Source organism: Ailuropoda melanoleuca, chromosome 2 (genome assembly GCF_002007445.2).
Source record: "Ailuropoda melanoleuca isolate Jingjing chromosome 2, ASM200744v2, whole genome shotgun sequence".
In the NCBI taxonomy this organism is placed as follows: domain Eukaryota; kingdom Metazoa; phylum Chordata; class Mammalia; order Carnivora; family Ursidae; genus Ailuropoda; species Ailuropoda melanoleuca.
The window spans coordinates 136,411,849-136,435,955 of record NC_048219.1 but is presented as its reverse complement, the minus strand read 5'-3'; the positions used below and the strand labels follow the sequence as shown (position 1 = coordinate 136,435,955).

The following is a 24,107-nucleotide window of genomic DNA, read 5'->3' as shown; positions in this document are numbered from 1 at the left end:
GCTTTCTGTATTTTAGATCCCATGTGGCCAGGATTGGGGTCCATGAGCAGCATGAAGTAGGATGCCTGTGGCCATAATGTCCACATTGGCTGTGGACGGGATCCATCAGCCTCGGAGAACCTATGCATTACAAGGGGCTGGATTTTGTGTACTGTCTCTTCTTGCTGTAAGCAAACACTACACCACTAGAGTCTTCCAGTGCTCTCTCTCACTCTGACTCTTTGAATATGACTTGCTTTGACCATTAGAAAGAGGCAGAAGTAATGGTGTGCCAACATCTCCCTTTCTTTTCTTTTACTCTTGCCTTCAGCATGAGAACGGCATTCTCAAAACAGCTTACTGGTCACGGAAGAGGATGAAAATCATCTAACACAGAGCTATTCTAGCTAATGTGCCCCAACCAAGCACGGCCTAGAATGCAATTCCCAGCGGACTTGCTGATGATTGAGTGAGGCCAGCCAAGACCAGCAGGAACACCCGGTTGAGCTGGAGAGAGGTGTCTGCATCATTTTGACTAAGTGTGGATACTAACCCTTAATAAGTAGGAGCATGCCACTCCTATAGGCTCAGAGGATTCTGGAGTTTCAATATTTTTGTTGAAAACTTATTTCCATCCATGTTCTGGATCCCATTCTTTTTCAAACAAGTCCCTGACCCTGGCAAAAACTTTAACCTGTCATGAGGGCTCAGCTACTTTTACAATTGTTGACACTTTCAGCTTTTGTTAATTTTTTTCCTAGAGTGATAGGGGTTAGCAATGAGCACTCAATTCAATTTTCACTGTAATTGATATTTCTCCTCCATGTCTCAAATATTTGATACATGGTACCAGTTCGACATTTGCTTCAACCATTATAGGCATCTTTGTTTACTACGCTGAGAATTTTAACACAGCCATCTTGTGCCCCTTGACAGCCAACAGCAAATAGTTCAGCTCTAAAATGCATCCCAGTGTCTGCTTTCTTGGGCCACTCCTAGCATCAGGTTGCCCAGGTTGGATTCTCAAAGAGGTCGATTCTGAGACAGAGATTAATATGAAGGAGGTTTACCAGGGTCTGGTCTTGGTATCAAGGGAAAGGAAGGGACATGAACAAAGCAGGGTTGGACATAAGGAGAAGTTGGATGGTGACAGAGGCTCAGTGGCCGCCTCAGCCAACCCTGCAGGGATATCTGACACTGGAGTGACCCTTCTGAATTCTGTGGAGCTTTCCTACACTGAACACTTGTTGAACACAGTCCATGTGGGGCAAGTGGCTCTCTTCCCCGAAAGCAAGCCTGGCAGGGGGCTGAAAGTTGAGGGTTTTCTGTGGGCAGCACTTCCAGTATCTGGGGAAGTCACTCCCTTATTCCCGAAGGAGGATCTTGATTGTGCGTCAGAGAGTCTTCAACCACGTATTACGCTAAGTCAATTAAAAATTATGGCACAACAAAGACAGTTCAGCTTTTAAACCAGAAAATTTTTCATCTATTTATTTACTATTATTCTGAAGTCTTCAAATTTAAGAGAACTCTTTGTGGCTATACATTTTCCTGTGTTTATTCCCTCTACATACATAAGTATCAACTCTGATTAGTTTTTTGTTTTTTGTTTTTTTTCTTTGAATGCCTCTCTTTCTAGTCAGAGGGATTATATGAACTATGCCATGATTTATCCTTTTAAAAAAGTCACTCTGCCAACGAATACCAAGGGCTCCATAATATTTGTTGAGTTGCTGTTGACTGGATGATATTACAGTGTTTATTTGTCGGGCTTTCTATCCATTAGTTTATTTTCCACAAAAAAGTAGTATATCAAAAGATAATGACCATACTGTAGGTATTCTACGACTATTATCTTTCTCCTACCACTTCATTTGCATACCTGAAATTTTAAAATCTCTCATAGTATTTAGCGGAAAACATCTACAGTAAATGAACTGTGTTGAATGGATTAAATTAGCCTTTCTAAAGGACTCTATAAAAGCTGAGATTAGATTACTTTTAGATTATATTTACCTAAAAATATTTTTTGTCTTCTATTCGAGTTAATTTCCAGGGGATTGAGACTCTGTGTTGATCAGCACCTCTCATATGCTCTCAAAGCTCTTATTTTGAATCTGAGTATCATGTCCATGGCCTATTTCTGATCTCCATGTAAATTCGATTTTTCTAAAATAAGATTTCACATTACTGTTAATACCTGCAGATTTCACAACTTTTTATATTAGATTTGGAAATCACCTTTGGTTCTCAATAACATTTCCAGACAGAGAGAGAAAAAAGTATTGCACTTCTCTTTCACTTCAACATCTGTGATTATCTTTCTCTAAGTTCATTTTCTTGGCAACGGGAAAATTTTCTACTCCTCAATTGGATAGTAACCAGTAGTCAGTAACTATCAAAACACAGCAGAGAAAGTATTCTTTTTCCTATCATCCAATTCCTTAAAAAATTGATGTGCCTTTAGAAATTACTCTAGAGATGTTTATAGAAAATTGTTAGTTTGGAGAAAAATATGCCAGATGTACATGTTGGTTGCACACCAGGGAATGGGTGGTAGGTTTGCATTCTGTAGTTTTACTGCACTGTGGGAAAACCGTTGTTCTAATCCAAAAAATGTGCTGCCCAGAGCCCCAAATCTGTCACAAGGATTGATTGTGTGGAAGCTGCAAAAGACAATTCAGCACAACTTTCTGGGGGATAAAACATTTTTACAAGATTCATTGGAAGGCCCAGTCTCAAATAAATAATTCAAAGCCCCTTCCATGCCAAGCTCTGCCATCACACAGCCTCTTCTGGTAAAGCATTTGGTCTTGCGTGGGCCCTTTCTGACTCCTTCGAAAGAGAATTATCTTCCCAGAAATATGATTTTTTATACCATAAATATAGATATGACACAGTTCCATGACTAAATCCTAAGTGAAAAATAATTGAGACATTGTTTCATAACATTAACAGACATATGTAAAAAAATGAAACAAAACAAAAGAAAAAACCCCTAAAGGTGAAATGTGGTTTCTTGATGTTATGGGTTGAATTGTGTTGTCCTATAATTAATATGTTGAAGTGTGAACCCCTAGCATCTCAGAACATAACTATATTTGGAGTCTTTAAAGAATTAACTAAAATAAAAAGAGGTCACTAAGGTGAGCCCTAATCTGACTGGAGTCCTTATAAGAGGAAGAACTTTGGACTTAGACCCACACAGAAGGAAGACCATGTGCAGAGAGAAGCTCATCATTGAAAAGTGTAGTAGATAGGCTTCAGAAGAAACTGACTCGCCAACTTGATCTTGGACATCTAGCCTCCAGAACTGTGAGAAAACAACTTTATGTTTGTTTAATCGGCTCAGTCTAAGGTATTTTGTTATGGCAGCCCTAAAAAACTAGTAATGTGAGTCTTAGGTCTATTTGTTGAGAACATACTAGCAAGAATTTGTTACACTTTCTAAGGAAAAATAGTTTGCAAAACTACATTGGGTTTTCATGCTTAATAGAAAGTCAGTGGTTTGTGTTTATATTGGAGAAAAGGGGATAAGGCCCATTTTCACGTATGTACACTTCAAAGTAATGTGAAGCCACACATTTATATTCACATTATTTTTTCCTCTCAGAATCATCAAATATATTTGCAAGAAGGCAAAATCGGCAGAAAATTCAGAAGACAAATTTTCCAAAGTCTCTTTTTGTAATGGAAAAACTTAATATCCATCAAATACGATAAAAAACCTGACAAAATGTAATAATATGATTTGTATATTTATTGATTATATATGGTAAGCAATAAAAATGCAATGTGCATAATTTATTTAAGTAACTTCCAAATTCTTTGTCATTCAGTTGATTTCTGAGTATGGACTCCACATTATTTTGAAGAAAAATTGATATTTTACATTAAATGTTTACAGATATATTCCATGATAGTTTGCTATAGGTAATTATTTAAAAAACATAACAATACTCATATCTTTAAAAATACAGAGCAAATGGGGCGCCTGGGTGGCTCAGTCAGTTAAGCCTCTGCCTTTGGCTCAGATTATGATCCCAGGGTTCCGGGATCAAGCCCCAGGTGGGGGTTCCCTGCTCAGCCTGGAGTCTGCTTCTCCCTCTGACCCTCCTCCCTCTCACGTTCTCTCTCTCTCACTCCCTCTCTCTCCAATAAATAAATAAACATATAAAATTAAAAAAAATACAGAACAAACAAGAAATGAAAATTTTATATTTTCTAATAATACCATGTCTTTGATTTAGTATTTTATTTTTTCCAGGATTGTGTGTGTGTGTGTGTGTGTGTGTGTTAAATACATGCCCCTGAAAAGACAGTTCCTAAATTATGGAAAACATATATACTTAAAATGTCAATCTATTTGCAAAACAGTCACAGAAGTATTTTGGTTTGCACCCCAGGTGATTTCATTTTATTTCAGCAGAAATTACAGAGAAGGTAGAAGAGTTGTGATAAATAGCAGCAGCACAGAATCTTGCCAGTGATGTTATCTGGCATGTTGAAAAACAGCGCGATAGACTTAAGTGCCATGTGACAGGAAAACAGAGCCATATTGTTTCAACTTTTCATTCCATTCAGAATACCAGTAGATTCAAACAGATTATGGAAAACATTGTATAGCTTAATACAAGGAAAATCCTGTTGTGATAGGAAATTTCTGAACATCAAGTTTACAACAAGTTTAACAAAAGGTCATCAAAGTCTCTAGTCTTGTTTCGAGACATCAGTGTTTCTCAGTGCCCGAGTGTGGACTCCAGTGACACTAAGTGGCCCTCTAGAGATGTTTTACTCAGTGTCACTGTACCACCTATTCCGTTTAATTTGCTCTTCCACAGTGAGTTGTCCAGACTGGACCTCCACTCTGGGAAATGAAGGCTTAGCTGCACATTCACTGCTCAGAGCACGAAGACTGGGATTCCCATTAATGGGGGCTCTTCCTATTGCTTCACCCTGCCCATGTTTGACGTCCTTCCCAAATTCTCTGAAATACAAACATGGCATATTTTTCATTTGGTCGACAGAGTCTATGAAGTCATGCTCGAAAATATTCTTTTTGGAAAAAGCAGCAATTTTCATGGTATTAGAAAAGAAGAAGTGTAGGTTTTTGTTATTTGCCTGGTTTCTTTTGATGTTTAAGATACTTGTACCAGAAGAGGCTCCGGAACTTTCTTCCTTTACTATGAAGCCACCACTGAGGCCCGGTTTGGGAGCAGACTGCACGGGACTGCCAGCAGTAGCTCCGACAGCCCGTTTCCCGAGAGCCATAGTTAGTCCATTCCTCACGTATGCCTTTTCAGATTCAAATATGCCAAGTAACTCTGAGATTCTAGATGCATTTTCTAAATTCTCAATTTGATATTCACTTGCAGTGTAGTTTGCTTCACTTGACAGTGGTAATAGATTAGGAAATTCTAAAATAGATGTCTTCTGCCTGCAATTATTCAGACACGAGACGGCCACATAATTATTATTATTATTCTTATTCAAATTCTCTTTGCGATTTTCTGGCACCACCTCATCATCAGTGTTAGTAACCTGTAAAACTTCTGCACCATCAGGTTCATTAGTTTTTTCATTTTCCTCCTTCTCAGCACTCTGCACAACCACATTATTGTTGTCATTAAGATCCATTTCACTTTTCCTTTTATTCTCTGTATCTTCAGCCTCATTCAACTTATCTTGCACATTCTTATTTCCTTCCTTTTTCTCATCTTTTCTTGCTTCATACATTTCCATTTCTTTGATTCCTGTAACATCCTCCTTCTGACATGAATGGATGGACTGCAGATATGGCTGCAGGAAAGAAATGTTATCTTGCTCTTGTCCTTTATTTTCCAGAGTTTTAATGTGTTCTATCAGTGATTCACTTTTGAATTCAGCGGATGTAGCGACTGTCGTTTCCGGTGGCCATTTAGGTTTACTCATTTTGAGCTCTTCATCAAGGGGGAAAGTTTTCTTAGGCATCTCCCTGGAAGGAGGCCAAATGATTTTTAATTTTCCCCTCTCCCTGAATTTTCTCAAATCATCTCTTTGCCCTTTACTGTTACCATCATCTAAATGTTTATTAGGATCTCCAAGTACGGCAGCATTTTCTGCACTATTTTTACACATATTTGTTTTTTCATTAGGAGTAAAGTCCACTGAGCTGCTTTGATTTTTGCAATTCCATCGATCTTTATGTTGTTTGTGTCCAAAACCTTCATCATAATTTCCTTTAGATTTGAAAAGTTGGTTGAAGTGAGGTTTACAATATATTTGTCCATGAAGTGATGCATAATTTCCCAAACTGCCAAAAAGAAAAAAAAAGAAGAAAAATATTTAACATTCCATATATACGCTGCAAATTCATAGGGAATTAGGTAACTAATTATTTCAAGAATGAGTCAGAGATTCAGTGCAGTTAACTTACTGGCAATAGTAATGTGCTTACTAATTGAACGTTCTTGTTAGATAATAGTTACCACTAATACCTCACATGATACATGTCTTACAGTATTTAGAATTTCATGCTGTATGTCAAGTATTGGTATAATAGGTTTTATAGTGTAATGCGTGTGTGGTTATAGATGGTGCAAAATGATGGGACTAAATCTGCTAACTCAGTAATTTATGTACGGGGCTGTAATTTTCAATAAATCCTGAATAGCACACACACACCAATGAACTATTAAAATTTCCTCATTAACTAGATTTTGAGTGAATTGGAAAGCTTGCCTATGCAATTAGTAATTTGGCCTCTTTGGGGAGATTAACAAATAGAGTGCCTGTTAAAATTAAAATCAGTTTAGTCAAAGGCATCTTTTTTTCTAATATCTCTGAATCTCCCCACATAAAAACAGATACACAAATAAGATAACAAAGCTTAAGCCCATGGATAAAATTTGTAACAAAATTAAGTGATGAGGTATCCCCACCAACCCCAAAACACAAGGAGGAAAGAACAAACCAATAGCTATAAGTGGCATCTGTATGAGTGATAGTAGAGGGAGCAAGGAAGGTGTCTGAAAGACCAGAAAAGATAAGACCACAAAACAGCCAGCCAGTATTTCCTGGAAAGTATCACATGTCAATCAGAGAATAGTAGCTGAAATGGGGAGGGATTTTACCTTCTCCATTAGCCAGTGAGTGCAAGGGCTCTGTGGTGGGAAAATCCGAAGAGGATAGAGAAGTCAAACTCTCAAAGATGACCAATTAAAACTCTCCTTTTAGGACAAGACATACACTGACAAAAAAACATGAGAGTGGAATCAAAATGTAATTGGATAATGATGACAGCAAAGAAAGAGAAGGTCCTGACTAGCATGGGGGAGAGGAATCGAGGCAGGAAATCCCAGGAATCAAGCAATTATAATTTTTTGGACAGTATATGAAAACTGGAAGAGGTAGCTCTGTGAAGTTTGGAAAAACCATCCTGAATTTTGCCTCCTTGTAAGATCTGGGAAAACGAATGCCATACAAGAATAAGCAAGAGAAAAGTATTGAGGCCAAATATTATATAAAGTTATTATAAGGAAAAACAGGTTAGGGAGCATTTTTAATATCCTACAGACAATGAAAACATGCTAGAGAAACATGTTCTCAACATCAAAATTTTAAAAATGGGCTAAAAAACATTAAAACATGATAAAGAGCCTTGAAAGAACAGCATGAATTGTAATTAGAAAACATCATAAATAAAACGGTAGAAATCAGGGGAAAAAAAACAGAAGTAAAAGAAAAAAGTCAGTAGTAAAAACTAAACTAAAAGAAATATAAGAGCAAATAAACATAGTAGAAAGTATTTTAAGAAGAAATAGGGGAATAAGCAGATGAAAATTTACAATCAGAAATGGAAAAGGAGAAGGATTTGAGAGAAAGACAAATATTAAAGAGAGGCACAGGGGGGTAAACAGAAGGGAGAATGAACCATGAGAGACTACGGACTCTGGGAAACACACTGAGGGCTTCAGAGGGAGGGGGGTGGGGAGTGGGATAGGCTGGTGATGGATAGTAAGGAGGGCATATATTGCATGGTGCACTGGGTGTTATACACAAGTAATGAATCATGGAACTTTATGTCAAAAACCGGGGATGTACTGTATGGGGACTAACATAATATAATAAAAAATTATTATTAAAAAAAAAAGGGAGGCACAATATATCCACATACGGATAAAAGGAGTTCCTGGAGTAGAAAATAAAGCAACGAAATAGGTTAAATACTAAAAAGCTGTAATTTAAGGAAACTTTCCTGATATAAAGAGTCTGAAAGTGCATATTCAAAGAGCACACTAGGCAATTGACACTGTTGACCCTCAGTGACCAACATCAACAACTATTCTAGTTAAATTACTGGACTTTATTTTTTATTTTTTTGGACTTTAAATAAAAAGAAAAAAGATCCTTTGTATTTATCTAAAAAGGAAAAAAAAAGAGAGCATATGATTTATAAGAGAAAGAAAATTAGATTATCAGTCATTTGCAATACTTTATGCCAAAAGAAAATGGAATAATACATTTAAGATATTCAATGAAAGAAAGTATAAGTCAAAGATTTTACTTTCAGCAAAACCAACTTTCCATTACCAAGATCACAGAATGGACTTTTGCGAGGGCAGTACTGGAAAATAAGCTTGCATAACCAGAAGCGCTACAGAAACATTGACATAAAGATTGGTGGCAAGCATTCTCTATATTGTCACCTATAAACTAAGATAAGATGAGGACAATGAGGGAGACGGTGTGACACGTGATGGCTGTTTCATATGACACCGAAGATAGAGCACAGTTTTAAAAAAATGGGGTGTGGATGAGTGAGGTGCAAATGCTATTTTTTAAAGTTTTCATAATCAAATTAAGGGTGCTGATAGTTTTGCCATTCCAAAATTGTTATTCAATTGAATATGGGATATTCTAATTCTGTCATCTTCTTAGTCTTTGAGAACCAACAGTCCTGAAGTGAAAGCAAGGAAACAGAAGTGGAATAGAGAAGAGACTAAGGCAAAAGCAATTCAGTTTTGAACTCAATTTGGAAATATTCCTACAAATTCATGACATATTTTTTCTTTATATATAAATATTTGCTAGCTCTTAACACTAAGAGAGCTTCAAAATAGTGATCAATCCAGTAGAAAAGAGCATGGAGGTTGTAGTATTGAAATGCCATTTCTCATATAAAGAAACCAGAGCTTAGGGAAATGACTGATTCCAGGTCTAGGGGAAATAAATGTACCAAATGAGCATGGAATATCTAGTCCTATCAGGTAATGAGGAAACTATCAAAGATTACTTAGGTCTTGCCAAAAGGACTCAGGCGAAAACCTGAAGAGGCCAAGGATAGAATAATTGGAACATAAGAAATAGCTGGGAGATCGGTAGGAGAGGAAGGGAAGAATGAAGGCGGGTAAACAGAAGGGGGAATGAACTGCGAGAGACTATGGACTCTGGGAAACAAACTGAGGGCTTCAGAGGGGAGGGGAGTGAGGGATTGGGATAGGCCGGTGATGGGTGTTAAGGAGGGCACATATTGCATGGAGCACTGGGTGTTATACGCAAGAAATGAATCATGGAACATTGCATCGAAAACTAAGGATGTATGGTGACTAACATAACATAATAAAAAATTAAAAAAAAAGAATAATTTGAGTTTCAGTAATAATAATAACTGCATCTGATTGAAACCAATCGAATACATGTAAATCTATGAATTTATAAAGATATTACAAATATTTTAAAATTAGTTACCGCTAGGGGATGATATGGAACATTTCATAACATTGTCAAATAAATAACTGATACATTGACAAACCAGGTAAATAAAGGGAAAAAAGTTATGCATTTATTCTGCCTTTCCTCTACCAAATGTACCACCAAGTAACCAAATAGTAGATGAGGGGAAGCATCTTCTGTAAGAGTATTCAAACTAAAAATGAAAAAGAAAGAATAAAATGAGAATATGAACATTCTACAGACATCAATTAATCGATATAGGTGTCAAGCTTCAATATCTGCTATGATCACAAAACCAGAGATAAGCAGACACTATGTGCTTACTCTCTTCTTGCCAACACTCCCTATGTTCTTGCAAAAGGTATCAAATCTTAGTTTACACTCGAATCTAGATTCAGCTGACAGTTTGTCAGAAATGCAGGGGAGAAAGGAGTATATGAACTGCATGACTAGTGTGCAATCAGCAAATCCAGACTGTGGAAAATTCACAAATGAATTGCAAGGTATGAAAGAAATGGACAGAAACCTTTTAAAAGACTTAAAAGAAATGTCAAAGTTTAAAAAACTGAGCAAAACTATTGTATCTAGGAGAGCATATTTGGATTTAAAAAATTATAAAAATGTAAGGAAGCAATAATGAAAAAAGAATACTGTTCACTCAGAGAGAGAGATAACTGGTGTTTGGGCGGGGCATATGGAAGGAGCTTCTGAAACTGCTGCAATGTTTATTTCTTGAACTTGGTACAGGTTACAAAGTGTTCACTTTATAATCATTCATTAAACCATGGATTTGCTTTGTTTTTCTATATTTGTGGCTTTTTGTACAATGATTTAAAAAAAATATCAGTCATAAAATATTTTTGAGTCCTTACTAAATGTCAGCCTTTACTAAGTGTTGTCAGTAAACATGAACACATTTCCTATAGCTGGAAAACAAATACAATAGATTGTGTTAAGAACGGGGCAAGCACCGAGGATGGTCTGGGAGCGCTAGGAGGGACACCTGACCCCTATGTGGGGCTCACAGCAGGCTTCTTCAAAGACATGAAGTCTCAGTTGAGGTCTGAAGAATAAGCACATATTAGCCTGGCGGAGACCTGGAGGAGAGGCACAGGAAAACTCTTACAAGAGGTGGAAATGACATTTGGGACCAACTAGATATGACAGAAAGGTAGTGATTTTAAGGAACTGAAAGAAATGAAGTCTTCATGAAAAGTAACACGCAATGGGAGGAAGGCATGTTAGGAAAGGAGGTGGGGCAAGATTCTAAATTGCCTGTTAATTCATAGTAAGATGCTAATTTGACTTTGATAGAGGAAACCATTACGTTTTAAACATAGATGTGACCTCAGATTTGCATTTTAGAAAGATCATTTTCACTGCAGCATGGAGCATGATATTGGGGCAAGCTGTTGGTGGTGGTGGTGGAGGTAAGGGATAGTGGAAGCAGGGAGACTAAACTGCTAGAAAGAGTGTGGCATTAGTACAGGTGAGAGATGACACTTGGAAGATACCTGGTGTGTGGGGATGGTGAAAAGTGTATAGCTCAAGAGGCATTTATGGGACCTCAATTATAGGACTTGGTCATTGCTTGGAGACAGGGAATGAAGAAAAGGAAGGAGTCAGAGGTAACTTCATGTTTCCATCATTTAGTTAATGTTAATGTCATTTATTGAGAGAGTATCATAGAGATCACGAAGTCAAGAAAGGAATTTTGGTAGAGAGAAGATAATGGGCCATACTGAATTTGGTATACTTATGAGAAATATAATTGGAGATAAATATTAGTAATGAAGATATAAGCATCTGATAGAGGACAGAATGGGCTACTAGTACAGGTTTCAGTTATTCCACATGGATGATGATTAAAGTCATGGGAGTGGATGCAATAACCCATCTATATATAAAGAATATAAACAGTGAGAAGAATAAACGGCCATAACAGAATTCTAAAGAACTCTAACATTTCAATAATGGACAACAAAAGAGTCACTCACAAAGGAGTCTGAGAAGGAACACCCGGAAGGTAGGAGGAAACCATTATACTCTGGTGTCATGGAAACCAAAGAAAAAACATGTTTGCAATAAGAGGTGTTTGACATTGTCAGTTAAAGCCAGGAAAGATATAGCCTGATACACACTAAATTTAGCAAAATAATTACAAGTTCAGCATCTCAGATTATAGCCACACCAAATGCCACATTCATTAAAATTCATTTGTAACTGTGTTGATATGGTGCTTCTGTTGTCCCAGAGTGGGGGGGGGGGCAGCATATCTTACCTGACACTGACAATACTCTAAATTATTATTATATTTTTTTACTTAGATGAAAATCCCAGACCTAGGTAAACTCCAGCCTGCCACCTGATTTTGCAAATGAAGTTTTATCGGAGTACAGTTGGGCCTGTCAATTTATAGGCGCACATGTTCGTTTAGTTATCTGTGGATGCTTTCGCACTCGACTGGAAAGTTTAGTGACAGAAATAGTATGGCTTATAAAGTTGAAAATATTTACTACCTGTCCCTTAACAGTAAAAGCTCGCTGACTCCTGATCTAAAATCTAGATTTTAGGGGTGCCTGGCCGGCTCGGTCTGTTGAGCATGCTAATTCTTGATCTCAGGGTCTTGAGGTCAAGTCCCACGTTGGACTTACTTAAAATAAGGTCGAAAGTAGAATCTAGACTTTAGACTAAAGTAATAACTTAAAAATCCTGATTTGCACAGTATTTCTAGATTTTTTGTGTCTCTGTGATCTCCAGGTTTGGACAAAAGGGACCCTTCTAGATTTGATCAGGAAAGCAAAATTTCAATAGGAAAAAGGTCAATAGGAAAAAATGGCTCTCCTGAGAAAAACAGAACAGAACCTGACCACATCCCCCGTTATAGGTGTTTCAATGGCAACAAGATCTAGACGAATTTGTATCTTCCAGAGGCATGTGTACACTGTAGACTCCTCCAAGATTTGTGCCACAGACCACAAAACATTTTACCTCAGCTTACTGTTGCAGTGACGGCATCGGAAGCAGGACTTATGAAAACTCTGCTTGTCTGCTACCAGGCACTCCATTGGATAAACAGTCTTTTGACAAAGTATACATATTTCCTTGTCTTGGAGGAGCGGCTTCTAAAAATAAAAATTTACAAAAGTTTACGTGATACTGTCTTCAATCCCACTGTAAAACCAAAACAAATGACAGCATATTGACTGGCTGTGCAGTTAGAATAAAAGCTCTAAGACTGCTGTCCTAATCTTGCTTCTCTGGACAGAGGCCTACCATCAGATTTGGGGTTCCTGCACAATCACCGTCCAAAGTTTTCGTTCTTTAAGGCATTCTGGAGAGATTTTTCCAGAGTACCTACATATCTTTTAAACCTGAGGATATCCTATTTATTTAAATATGTCCGTGATGACTTAGTGTTGATTCTGTGACATCATTTCTTAACTTTAATATGGTGAGATTCTTGAATACATTGAGATGCTCAGGGCCACTTCTCCTCAGTCTAAATGACTCTAGATTTTAGGGCTTTTTGGATTCTCCTGTTTGCCTTTTACACATTTCCTACCTCTTTCCTGGCTCTGCAGTAGCCATGGCCCCAGGCTGCTGCGCTCGGGTGACTGCGGCCTCCTGGGAATCACAGTAGTTCCATCGCTAACCAGTGTTTAGACAGTGGTTCAAAACGGACATAGAACTGTTACCTCAGTATTGTTTTGATCCTCACCACGATCCCATGAGACTAACGAACAAAGCTTTCATATTAGTTATATAGAAAAGCGTATATGCTCAGGGTTCTTTTTATAAATAAGATGTACTTTAGGGCTTCGATGCTTGATTTGAGCTACTAAGTGATCTCCTTTGTTTATTTGGTTCTAGGAGGACACATATTTCTATATTTAACACTGGGGGTTTTTGTTTTTTCTATATGCTTTTAGCCATCTTAACAGAAGCTGAGCATTTGAAATTAATTAGACAGCTTTGCTTGATTATGCCAGAAGCAAGCACATTGAGAAATCATATTAATCTGATAAACTAGACACATATGTTGCAAATATGATAGAGGCAAAATTATTAGTTTCAGCAGTTTTTATTTTTGAGCTTGATATTTCTTTCAATCTGTTTAGAAGAATGGACTACCTAATGGTGTACATTAATTATGTCAAATCCTTTTACTGTAAAGCCTCATTAATTATAAAAAGTAGGGAAATATAAAGAAATGAACTGTTCTCTGATGTTAAAAAAATACTAAGTTCATGTGTTTTGAATCTCCCTCCTTCTAAATACATAATCAGATTTTTAAAATGTACTGTCCAATTGTCCATGTTCATCTGTGAGTGAGGCCAATTGAGTTATCATTTGGAGTTTAAGAAAGGTGAAATAAAATTAATTATAGAAGAAAACTAGTGGCATTAGAGAATGCTAATTCCATCCAACTTAATAACAATAACTGAATATACAAAAGGTCTAATTCCATACCTATACTTTTGTCAAAGATATCAATCAATAAAATCATTAAAGTACATATGAAACGTGTAAATTGTTTCTTGGATTATTATTAGGTTATATTGAATTCAAACACAAACACCACTTAAGTCTGGCAGTTAAAAATATGTCAATAGTAGGTCAATAGGTATTATCTAATACTGTCTTAAGCAAGTGGATAAAACATTAACTTTAAATCAAAATATTAATAATGTGCTATGGGTATACCATTATTAAATATACACTTAGATACAATTATTAATACTATTACAATAACAATTGTTATATCTGCTGCTTTATCCAAAGTCTTATTTACTTTGACAAATACAGGTCTCAATAATCTACATAACAGCGTTTGTTATTCTCACACCGTGCAGATGAAACTTGTATTAGATGCTTTTGTAAAAAGAACGCAGTAAGAGCAAGCAGAAGACAAGGATATCCTCAGCCAGGGAAAGCTGTTAGTTTTTGGTTATTTTCAAACACCGTTTGAACGTCAAGTCATCCTAACTATGCATAGACCGTGTGCCTTTAAATGGGTTAATCATCACACTCTGCAAGCTCATTTACCGCTTATAAACGCAGATTCCCCTTGGAAGGTGGTTCTCATCTCAGCGGCAGAAGCGTCTGAGTTTGCAAATCCCAGGCTTTTAAAAACGCTTTCACTCTCTTGCCATGCCTTTTGAAAATTCCTCCTGAGCTCTTCAGGTGAATCAGAAATATCTAAACTATGGCCAGCGATGACATCTTCATAGGTTGGTGGGGCATGCTTGAAGTCAAAGCCAGATTTGCCAGCTTCTGAGCTATGCGATGAAGAGACCGTCGTCATCGTCGACCCAACAACTTGACCCTCAAACGCATCCACGCCTGAGAAGCGTTCGCTTACAGACCTTGTTTCAGAGTGGACGCTGGGCTGCTTTGCCGGAACCTTTTCTTGCGACTCTCTAGGACGATTGCAAGAAAAGCCTGTAAAACTTGTGTTTTCTAGAGATGTCAATCCAAATTCCTCCTTACAAAACGAACGACTTTCTTGGTTCATATTATGGTCAGCTTCTCCATTTGTATAAACTCTCCTGTTTGACTTGGCTTCGAAAACCGGGCCAGCTTCGAATTCCCTAAACCATCTGTTTATTTCATTTTCATGGTCACTCAGGAAATTTTCAGCCATTTGAACAGTTCGGTTGGCGGCTTCATACCTCTGCGTGTGCTCTGTGCGGCGAGGCCCTTCCACCGTGCGGATGATTTCCACCGAGTCAAAACTCTCAGCGTCTGGCAGCAGGCGCTGTGCGGAATTCACCGCGTCTTTGTGAGCGTATGTCGCCCTTTTCTCGACTTGCCTAATTTCCTCCTGGGCTTTCATAGATCTTCTGAAGGGGCCACCATCTACATGATTTACGCTAATAGGTATGGTGATTGTGGGGGGAGAGTCCCTACCACGAGTTTCTATCTTAATTTGACGACGAAGTGTTGCAGGAGACGTGATGATCTCAGATCTTTTCTCTACTATCGGAACCGGGGTCACTGACGGACACGGGGCGGCCCCTCTGGCCAATTTTGCGGTGGTGTCTTTGAGTTTGACGAGCTGCTCAGAGCGACTCCTGGGCGGAGAAGGGGAAGCGTGTGCTGTGCCAGCTCTAGACGTTTGTGACACGGGGCTTCGCGGTGATGGCTCAGCAACACTGTCTTTTTTAGGGGACTGAGAGAGCTCGTCCTTAGTAGAGGTTTCTGGTCGCCTAGCGGTAGACTCAATTGTTATGAAAGTTGGTGATGGTGGGCGTGTTTTTAAGGAGGGAGGAGAGATCTTGCCGTCATCTAGTTTAATCTCCTGATGGGTTTTCACACGACTGTGAGCAGTTGCTTCCTCATGCGTTGCTACTTGACGGTGCTCTGTTTTTTCTACAATTGTATTTTCTTGCTGTTCACTAACGTTAGACACTTTAGATAACGTTTCATTAAGGCTAGTGAGTTTATTTCGCTGCTTTTCTTCTTTGGAGGCTATCATGGCTGTTTGAATTATATTCTCGCAGGACACAAGCATATCCTCTGCTTGAGTTTTAATACGCGTTATTTCTTCTTTGATTTTTTCTGTGTTATTCTCCATAGCAATGCAAACACCGTATTGTCTTTTTTCTTCACTTAATAGCCATACTGGAATAATATTTAGCAGTGTCCGAAACGTTTTAAGGCCATTTTTATCTGGCTCCATTTCAAACTGTTTTACCCTAGACAAAATCTGTTGTAGTTCTTCACGTTTTCTCAAGAATTCCAATATATTTATAGCACATTTTCCATCATCCTGCTGGGATTCTTTCACAGAGGAAAATAAAGATTTGCTCTGTGTAATCTCTTGCTTTGAATCTTTACTATCAGAAAAGACTTGTTTCTGTTGTATGCCCTTGACTCCAAGACATTTTTCTTCCTGCAGATTATTGTATGGCTGGGGCAATTTTTTATGTTCAACTTGACTTTCGGAAGTCTGTATTTGTGTTTGCTGAATATTCTGTATCTGTGAATCAAGATGTACATTAGTAACCTTTTGCTTGACTACCTTCTGTGCTGATTTATTCAAATGTTCTCGTTTTCTCTCAACTCTTAGTCTCTCTTCCTTTGGACCAATCGTTGATGGTTCCTGATTTGTTCTTTCACTTCCTTGAGGTTTCCCATTCTCAGATTGTCTAAATTCTCCTTGCTTCTCAGGAACTATAGTGAGTTGACTTTCATGGCTTTTCCCAGTGGGTTCCATGGGCAGTTCTATTGTTACTCTTTTCTCCTTCTTAGGTAATTGATAATATTTTTCAGCTACAGATTGCTTATTATCATATTCAGTGCTTGTTGCTTCAGTTTTCTCAGTTTTCTGGCACTGTTCCTTGCTAATGGTTTGAACATCAACGTCAGATTGCTTTTTACGGCTTTCATAGATGTGGTCTGTTTCATTTGATTTGCGATCTGCAGTTGGAAGCTTGATAGTTTTAACTTTGAAACTTGGGGAAACTGGTTTTCTTTGGGGCAAGTGCAACTCCTCCAGATACTTCTGTTGTGTTTGCTGTGTACTACACTCCTGATGCCTCTGTTTGATTTCACAAGCTGATACAGATTGTAACGTGTCCCTTGAGCTCTGTAAAACTTCCTTTTTCATGGTAGCTTTGTCTTCTGAGGCTGCTACAACATGTTGGAGCCCCTTGGCGGTGACTGTCCCTGCTGGTGCTGTGGAAAGCTGGTTGTCAGTACACACTCCTAGGACTTGAGGATGACTTTGAGAGTTTGGGTTGGGTTGAACCAAAGTGACCCCTGAATCCATTCCAGGTAGGGGAGCCTCCTCATTTGTTTTTTGTAACAGTACTTTCTTTTGCAACTCTGGCATGTTTTGATTTGGGCTTTCTGTTTTGACTATGTTGTAGCAAGAACTCTCATGTTTCTGTTTTTCAAGCTCTTCTCTTTGTTGTCTGTACTTTTCTTCTGCGATCATTAAAGGTGTCTTAAATTTTCTCATATAAGGTTTTGGACTTTGTTGTCCTGAACCTGCTGAGAATGAATGAGATTTTATAATAGGTGCCATTGTTTTTTCCTTGGGTAGTGAAGTTTCTGGAACTGTCTGTGAGAGAGACCTCATCGAGTCCATAGATAATTGCTTTCTTTCATCAAGACCTCTTCTAGATATGTTCTGCTTCATCTCTGTGTGTTCACTGCTAGTCGCCGTTATCACTCTTTTCTGATCATTTGAGGGAGTAATTTTACATTCCATATCTGGTAGGGAATTTTCCAATTCAACTTTTGGGGAACCGTGATTCTTTTTATCTTCTATCCGTTTGGGAAATTTGGGTTTGGGGAGTGTGGGAGGTGGCAAAAGTACTCCTGATTTTCCCGTTAGGACTTTCGCCTGAGAATGAGTTTGCTGGGAACTTGAGGCTTCTTGAGAATATTGTATGAATGTCCCCCTGTGCTTTTCTTGAACAGAGCAGGAAAGGAGATGCGCTGGTTTAAGAGATGGAGTTGGAGGAGGGGGAGGTGGTGGAAACACTGATAGACCTTCTCTTTCCGATTTATCATCTTCTGGTGGTGGAGGAAGAGGGAGGCCTGGGAAACTTTCAAATTCAGCCTTTATCATTTCTGGGGCATTTTTTTCAGGCAACATCGCTAAAGGAGGTGGAGGAGGAAGAGGGAATTCAATTTCCGATGACGCGTTGGAAGGTGGAGGAGGAGGTGGAGACGGAGGTGGCAGAGAGCCTTCACTTTCTTTTCCATTATTTTCAGCGTTAAAGTTGATTGAATTAAAGGACGTTTCCATTGCCATTTTTAAGTCCGTGGAAGTATTTGTCTTCATTAGAAAGTCCTGGCTCTGCAGATGAACATCAGCCTGCTTTTTGTCAGTTGCCTTAAATTTACTGTGGCTTTTTGGGGAGACTTTCAGTTCTGTTATATTTGATATGTCTTGATCTATAGGCAAAGTTGGCTGAGGGTTCATGTTCTTTTTCTTTATAGTTTTATTAGAACATTGTATTTCTTGCTCTAACAAAGTTTGCTTCTGAAAGTCCTCTGAAACTTTGCAAGTTTCCCCAACTGTCATGTTGACCAGACCCTGGGTTGGACTGGGCTTAGGGCTTTGTTTATCTGTTGGTATTTTAGTGTTTTTGGTAATTTTAGGACTCTTTACAGAGAAAGACTCAGTCTGCTGGTGGTCTTTCCTCAGTTTGCAAGTTTGAGTCTGTTGCTTTCCTACTGTTTTATCGATAGATTGAGTACAGTTAAAGACAGCAGTCTTCTGTTCTCTCACAGTCTCTGATTCCTTAGTTTTTAGATTTTCCTCAGATGACAGAGTTGAAGTCAATTGTCTGCCCACATGTTCATCACTAAGGTGCTGCTCTGCTATGGTCTCAGGCCAGACACCCACTCTGTCCCCTGATTCCAACACATTGTTAGTCGCTTTGTGGTGTGAGTTAGATAGTTTTCTAAGGCTTTTCTCAAGAGCATCATTGTTTTGTTCACGATCTATGACAATCTTTACAGTGCCTTTGGGGGCTTTTGGAAGAGTAACTTCAGTTCTTTCTTCTATTAAATTTCCATGATAAGATTTGCCTATAGTTTGATTAGAAATGTCTGCTCCCCCTTGCCACCTGGCTGCTGGCTCAAATGGTCCTGGTCTTGGCTGAAGAACATTTTTTGTGTCCCTCTGGACAGCCACCTGATGAATCTTTGTTTTCTGCTCTTCTGAGGATCCTCCCATCACACCTTTCACATCTTCTTTCATTACACCTCTTTTATCTACCTCTTTGAAAGCTCTCTGTGCTTCTTTCAGATTCCTTAATGATATTTCCAGATCATCCCGGATAAGCTCCTTTTTCAGGATTTCTGTTCTTGTGTTTGTGGTCTTTTCAAGGCATTCAATAGCTTTTTCAATGTCAGCAGGGATGGCATTGGGCTGTTTAGATTCTTTCCATTGGTGGTTTGATTCCTTTAGTGACTTGAGTGTGGCCAGCATGTCACCTTTTATAATTTCTTCTGTTTTAGCCACTGTTTTCTGATTTATGGCCTGGCTGAGGGAATTTAGGGTTGATTTCAAATCACCTTTTATAATATCTTCTTTGGGTGTCTTGCAAAATGTTGTCTGAGGCTCTGTCATAAAAACCTTAACTGTATTATGCACATCTCCTGGAATGATGTCAGTTTCATTAACAGTACGTTCAACCTGAGACTGCCTTTTCTTTAGTAACAGTTTTGTACCCTCCACATCACCACCAATTATTTCTTCCTCTCTTTCTTGTTTCCTAGCTGTCAGTGTTTCACTTGACCCTGTCTGGAGTTGTTTAAGATAATCCAATGCTCCAATTTCTATGCATGTTGTGAAAAACTGAACATTTCCCCTCTCAGAGGCATCGATTTTAGCCCTTTCAGATATTTTATTGTTTGATATGGAAGATAGCAAATTATGAATGGTACGTTTTACATCACCTCCTATTACTTCTTCACGCTCAACTGTGTCACCAGCATTTTCATGAAGAAGACAATAGATAGTCATATTAATATCTCCTCTTTCATCTTCCTGAATTATAATGCCTTTCTTTACAGATCTTTCCTCAGAGAACAAGTTTTTTATTGCTTGTTGTACATCACCACTCACTATTTCTTCTTTTTCAGCATGAAATTCTGTTGATCTGTTTAATAATTGAGTTTTGGTCAAATTAACATTTCCCTTCTCTTCTTCACTAACCCGAATCTCCCTTTTTGTACAGTCTCTTTTGGAAAGCAGGTTCACCATTATATTTCTGAGATCAACCCTGATAATTTCTTCTTTCTGTATCTCAGGAGATGCTTGATTCATTAGCTTGTATTTTGCCATTCGAACATCCCCAACTTCATCAGCTGCAATGATGATTCCAGGAGCCTCAATCACTTTTTGAGAGTAGAGTTCTTCTAACGTTTCCTTAATGCTCTTGCCAATAATTTCTACCTTCTCTACCCTATTTTCATTAAATTCATGAAGGGGTGTAGTTTCAAAGAGCCAGGTAGTTGTCTTGACATCAGAAGAAGGGATTCCCTCCTTGATGATTTTTGTGGTGCTTTCATCTGCTTCCTTAATAGAATCCAAAGTTTGATTTTCAAAAAGCCATACTGCCTGCTTAACATCACCTTTCTGCATATCTTCCTGGGTGACTGTTTTGATATTTTCATATTCTGACCCTTCTCCTCTCAGCTCATCTATGGTGTGGGTTTCAAATAGCCAAGTAGATGTTTTAACATTGCCCTTTTGTATTTCATTGACACTTACTGTTCTTACATAAGTATTCTTACCACAATTTTCAGACTCAAAAAATTGTTTACTTGTCTTTACATCCCCACCTTGAATAGAGTCCACAGTGGGCCTAGCACCACGTGATTCTTCTGAAATCTGATCCAGTGGCTGGGTTTCAAATCTGTATCTGACAGAACTAACATCTCCCTTCTGAATGTCTTCCTGGGTGACAGATTTAATAACATACACAGTCTCTGACTGATTAATTGAGTCTAATGGCTTTGTTTCAAAAAGCCACCTAGTTCCTCGTACATCTCCGTGAATTACCTCTTCCTTTTTAACTGTTGTCACTTCATGATAATACCCTTCTCGGTCTTGAATTGCATAGAGTGGCTGGGTTTCAAAGAGCATTCTGTAGCTTTTTACGTCACCCTTCATTACTTCTTCAGTAATTCTTTTCTTGGTGCTGATACAGTCAGATTCTTCTTTAATCTCATCTAAAGAAAAAGTCTCAAAAATAAAGCATCCCTTTCTTACATCCCCACCTTGTATGTCTGTCACTGTCTTAACTAGTTCATCACCTTCTTGGCTCTCTTTTATCATATCAATTGGTTGGTTTTCAAAAAGCCACCTACAATGTAAAACATTGCCTTTCTGAATATCTTCAGTCTTTAGGGCTTTGATCTTTTTCAAAACTTCCTCTGAACTGGAACTTATGGAATCTAAAGATTGGTTTTCAAACTTATGCCGCATGCTGGAGACATCCCCAGCTTGGATATCCATTTCCATGGCCTTGATTTCTTTTCCTTCCTCTCCTTGTATGCTGTCCAAATTTTCTGTCTCAAAAAGAAAGCATGCTGTACGAACATCCCCACCTTGGATCTCCTCCTGTTTTACAGTTTGCAGTTTGACTGTTGCTTCGGAGTCAGCTCTTATGGTATCAAGTGGCTTCGTTTCAAAGAGCCAGGTACAGGCTTTGACATCTCCCTTATGAATTTCTTCACTGCCAGTCACTAATGAAACTTTTTCATAAAGAGACTCCATTGGTTGGGTTTCAAAAAGCCATCTACAAGTTTTAACATCCCCTTTAACAATATCTGTCGCTTGTTCAGCTTTATTTTCTACTTCTTCCGTATTACTAAAATATTTAATCGAATCAAGAGGTTGGGTTTCAAATAGCCATTTAGCAGATTTCACGTTTCCAGTCTGTATTTCTTGAGCAGATATTCCTCTAATTATCTGGAATTTATGAATGCTTTCATCAAACTGGTCAATGGGCCTTGTTTCAAAAAGCCACCTACAACTTCTTACATCACCTCTTAGGATTTCTTCTTGTTGGACTGTCTTGACTTGATGATATTTTCCAAGGTGATCTTGAATGGCATATAGTGGTGTTGTTTCAAAGAGTGATTTGTTTAACTCTACAGCACCTCTTGTGACTCCTTCCACCTCTATTTTATGTGATGCATCAAATTTAATTAAATTGTTTGATTCAAAGATATGTGTGTAATTCTTTACATCTCCTCTGTCAACTTCTTCAAGTTTCACTGTTCGTATGTATTCTTTTTTATCTTCTCTAATGTCTTCCAGAGGTTGGGTTTCAAAAATCCATTTTTGGTGTCTAACATCCCCCCTTTCTTCTTCAGAGGCAGTAATTTTTTGAAGTTTTCCTACATCAGGGCTATCTTTTAAAGCCTCTATTGGAAGTGTTTCAAATAGATGCTTAGTAGTTTGCACATCACCACCTATTATCTCTTCAGATCTTCGAGGATCTGCATCAGGAACTTCTTTCAGAATGTCTAATGGCTGCGTTTCAAACATCCAACATTTTCTGGAGACATCTGTACCTATTATTGTTTCCTTTTCAATGATGACCTCTTCTGACTCTTCTTTGATTTTCTCCAAAGGTTGAGTTTCAAATAACCACTTGGCCCTACTCACCCCACCTTTGACATTTTCTTCCGTGGATATTCCTCGGACAACTTTAATTTCTGTGATATCCTTGCTAATTGTGTCCAAGGGCTGTGTTTCAAACATCCAACGTGCTGTTCTCACGTCTCCCTTTTCAACATCTTCTCTGTGAACAGTTTTAATTTCTAACATTTGACCTAAACCATCTCTAATAACATATAATGGTTGAGTTTCAAAACATTTTATACTTCTCTTAACATTTCCCTTAATTTCTTTGAGTTCAGACCTGAGTTGCAATAGGTGAACTTCATCCACTGAATGAAGCTGTCCAAGCTGATCCAGATGTTGAGTTTCAAACATATATCTCACAGTCTTGACATCCCCACCAGTTATGTCCTTTACGGCAGTTACCACCGATTCTTCTTGATGCATTTTATTCATTGAGTCTAATGGCTTTGTTTCAAACATCCACCGGGCTGTGCGGACATCTCCTCTGGCTAGCTCAGGAATTTTCTCAGCATTTTCTTCAGTGCCAGAAGAATGGTCCCCTAGTGTATCTATGGGATGGGTTTCAAACATCCATGTGGTGTATTTCACATCACCACCAGCAATGATTTCTTGATCAGCAATGCCCTTGTTGATATCATCTTCATCTGGAGAGCCATTATTGATGGAATCTAAAGGCTGATTCTCAAAGATCCATCTCATGGACTGCACCTCTCCCTTCAGAATTTCATCCCACTCCAAGTGTTCTCTTTCTGAGTTCAGAGCTTTTTGGGAACTGTCATTTGTATTTTCAAAAACATACCGGGCTTGTTGCACATCTGCTGAAACTGAGCTCCCTGGGTTCACCTGACTAGAGACAATTTCAGAAACCTCACTGATATAATCTTTTTCTAAGTTTTTTCTTAACTCAGGATGCATGTGTTTATATAAACGGTTTAATTCGTACAAATTTCTTTGCTTAGAATATAATTCTTTGGGTACTGGTGGTATTCTAGGAGGGTTGGGGAATTCAGGGGACTGGGAAAATGCTGTCACATCTATTGGATTTTGAAATCTATCAGGTGGGGGAGGAGGAAATTCTTCTGTCTTTCCCATAGCAGTGGCATTAACTTGTACCAGAGTTGAGGAAGTGGCACTGTGGTCACCGTGTTTTGTGGTTGATGTTTCCTTCCTCTGGCAGGTCGACATGCAGGAAGTGGAAGAGGTGCCCACAATTGATGATGGCTTGAAAGTCTCTTCACATTCACTTCCGATCTTTAAGGGGAAGAAAGTCAAATCTTATAAAAATGGG

At 38.4% G+C, this 24,107-nt stretch overlaps 1 protein-coding gene across 2 annotated transcripts in view; it reads right to left on the bottom strand.

Annotated features, from left to right (window-relative positions):
• Nucleotides 1-6,134: 6,134 nt before the first annotated feature.
• The window catches only part of XIRP2 (xin actin binding repeat containing 2), a 71,588-nt gene continuing 53,615 nt past the window's right edge, over nt 6,135-24,107 (bottom strand). For both annotated transcript variants that reach the window (XM_019804422.2, XM_019804423.2), the window contains exons 7-9: nt 14,743-24,070; nt 12,685-12,818; nt 6,135-6,271 (exon numbers count right to left, since the gene is read on the bottom strand). In XM_019804422.2, coding sequence (XP_019659981.1) covers nt 12,724-12,818; nt 14,743-24,070 — 9,423 coding nt within the window. In that variant the 3' untranslated portion in view covers nt 6,135-6,271; nt 12,685-12,723. The remainder of the gene's footprint in view (nt 6,272-12,684; nt 12,819-14,742; nt 24,071-24,107) is intronic.